The sequence below is a fragment of the Alosa alosa genome, chromosome 20 (genome assembly GCF_017589495.1).
Source record: "Alosa alosa isolate M-15738 ecotype Scorff River chromosome 20, AALO_Geno_1.1, whole genome shotgun sequence".
Classification (NCBI taxonomy): Eukaryota; Metazoa; Chordata; class Actinopteri; order Clupeiformes; family Clupeidae; genus Alosa; species Alosa alosa.
The window spans coordinates 8,210,303-8,212,802 of record NC_063208.1 but is presented as its reverse complement, the minus strand read 5'-3'; the positions used below and the strand labels follow the sequence as shown (position 1 = coordinate 8,212,802).

General features: G+C 42.2%; 1 protein-coding gene across 1 annotated transcript in view; it reads left to right on the top strand.

Annotated features, from left to right (window-relative positions):
• chrna11 (cholinergic receptor, nicotinic, alpha 11) overlaps positions 1-2,500 on the top strand; it is a 43,407-nt gene that overhangs the window by 25,558 nt on the left and 15,349 nt on the right. Inside the window, exon 6 of the mRNA XM_048229508.1 lies at positions 1,809-1,976. Within this exon, the coding sequence (XP_048085465.1) occupies positions 1,809-1,976 (168 nt within the window). The remainder of the gene's footprint in view (positions 1-1,808; positions 1,977-2,500) is intronic.

Genomic DNA, 2,500 nt, shown 5'->3' with positions numbered 1-2,500 from the left:
GCACTTACTATACACTTACAATGCACTTACTATACACTTACTATACACTTACTATACACTTACAATGCACTTACTATACACTTACAATGCACTTACTATACACTTACAATGCACTTACTATACACTTACAATGCACTTACTATACACTTACTATACACTTACAATGCACTTACTATACACTTACTATACACTTACAACACTAACATGCACTTACCATGTACTTACTATACACTTACAATGCACTTACTATACACTTATGATGCACTTACTATATACTTACAATTCACTTACCATGCACTTCCACTTACTATACACTTACTATACACTTACCCGTTACAGCAACTACCATGCACTTACTATACACTTATGATGCACTTACACTTACCATTCACTTACCGTTACAACTACCATGCACTTACTATACACTTATGATGCACTTACACACTTACCATTCACTTACCGTGCACTTCCTTTCTTTCCTTCTTTTACTTCCTTCTACCTCCTTCTCTTTTTTCCACTTTCAGGGACTACACTTTAGTACGTAAACCTCTGGTAGCACTCATCCTCTGGTACTCCTGCGGTGTACTATAGTAATATATATATATATATATATATATATATATATATATACATACATAATAGTAATATAAAAATAATACTATAGTAGTATTTATTGATGTCTAAGGTCTCCTTTGCAATGTAGCTTGAATACTAATCCTCATTTTGTTAATCGCTTTGGATAAAAGCGTCTGCTAATTTTATATGTGTATGTTAACGTCTCAAAGTGTAAAACACGTGGATGCATTTTAGATCTTAGTGAAATCAAGGATCAGAGATGAGTAGGCTAGCTTTTGCTCTTTTTTCTCCTTTGCTCGCTGACAGCATCAAACTTTAACAACAAGCATAAATGGTTCATAAGCAAGGGTCTGTTTTCAATCATTGATGATTGTAACTATCTGCTTCACTGGTGATATCTGATGTGGTGATATGTGTTGTGTTGGGTGTGTCAATGTAGAAGTAGTGCTTTTTTTAGTATATTTGGGGAGGTGGTGGTGGGTGGGGGGGCTTTATTACGTAGGCCAGCTAAGATTGACAGGAAGTGAGTGATAGAGAGAGCTGGAAATGGGATTAGGAAATGACCGCGGCTGGGAATCAAACGTGGGTCCCCTTGGGCACTTGGACCTGAATATGGTCCGGATGCTGTCACTTGCTCTGCAGCTTCCCCGAATAGAAGGCTTAAAGGAACCAAATGTAAGATTGTGGCCAAAACTGGTACTGCAATCACTTTCAAATTACTGTAGAGTGGTGTATCCCCTCCCCCTCCCCCTGACTTAAGGTTGCTAACCCGGATGCCAAAACATTATTGACTTTGTGATTAGTAGATAGGTGGTGGGTGGCGCATCAGGCCAAAACACAACATGACATGACAAAACAAAACATCAACATCAGTTGAGGGCTGCAACTTCACTTTTTAAATGACAATATCCTGGCCGGACTACTATTGTCAGTGATATAAGTATTTGAAATGAACATGATTTCTTAATGTCTAGTGACATATCAGGGCCATTTTATGATTAATTGAAATACATTTCTTACATACGGTTCCTTTAATAGAACGTTTTGTTAACATTTTGATGGTTCAATAAAGGACAAAGGCGATTTCCTAAATGCCATACTGCAGTTCTGCTTACTACAAAGGACTTACTCTTCTGTCAAGATCAGTAGGCTGCATGAGCAGTGTGCAGTAGCCTGCGCCATTTCACCAACAGTCACGTTTCTCTCTCTCCCTCTTTCTTGCTGTCTATCAGGAATTTTCATGAGCACCTGTAATGTCGACGTGCGCTGGTTCCCCTTCGACATCCAGAAGTGCGAGCTCAAGTTCGGCTCGTGGACGTTCGACGGCTGGCTGCTGGACCTGCAGATGACCGACGCCGACATCTCCGGATACATGCCCAACGGGGAGTGGGACCTTGTGGGTGAGAACAGAGTCTGGTTGTCCCGTACAGCTCATCCTAACTGCATACGAGCGTCCGACTGTAGCATAGCATTGAGTGCTCTCTCTGTCCACACTGACCTGTCCACTCCACTCCATTAAACATGCTGTTCTACTGCGTCATATGTCGTGTTCAAAACAACAGAATAACGGCTCCCACACACAGTTGCATTCCGTCAACGCATGCCAGTGGGTGTTCCCGACGCTAGCTATGCAAATGACTTAAGGTATAACCTTCATTTGATTGGCTGGTGCCGTCTGTTGTTCGCTTGTTCGTAATTTGATTGGCTGGTGCCGTCCGTCAGTGCAGCAGCAGCTGAACTTCTCAGCGCGAGCGACGGCAGCAACGCGACGCAACGGACCCACAATTAAGTTCGGCAACGGATGACGTAAGCCCATGTAAAGTGAACGGGGTGCGTGTCCAGCACTGCAACGCACACAACTGTGTGCGGGAGCCTTACAGGGCAGCGACAGAAAGAAAATAGAAATGGGACATCCAACAAAAGT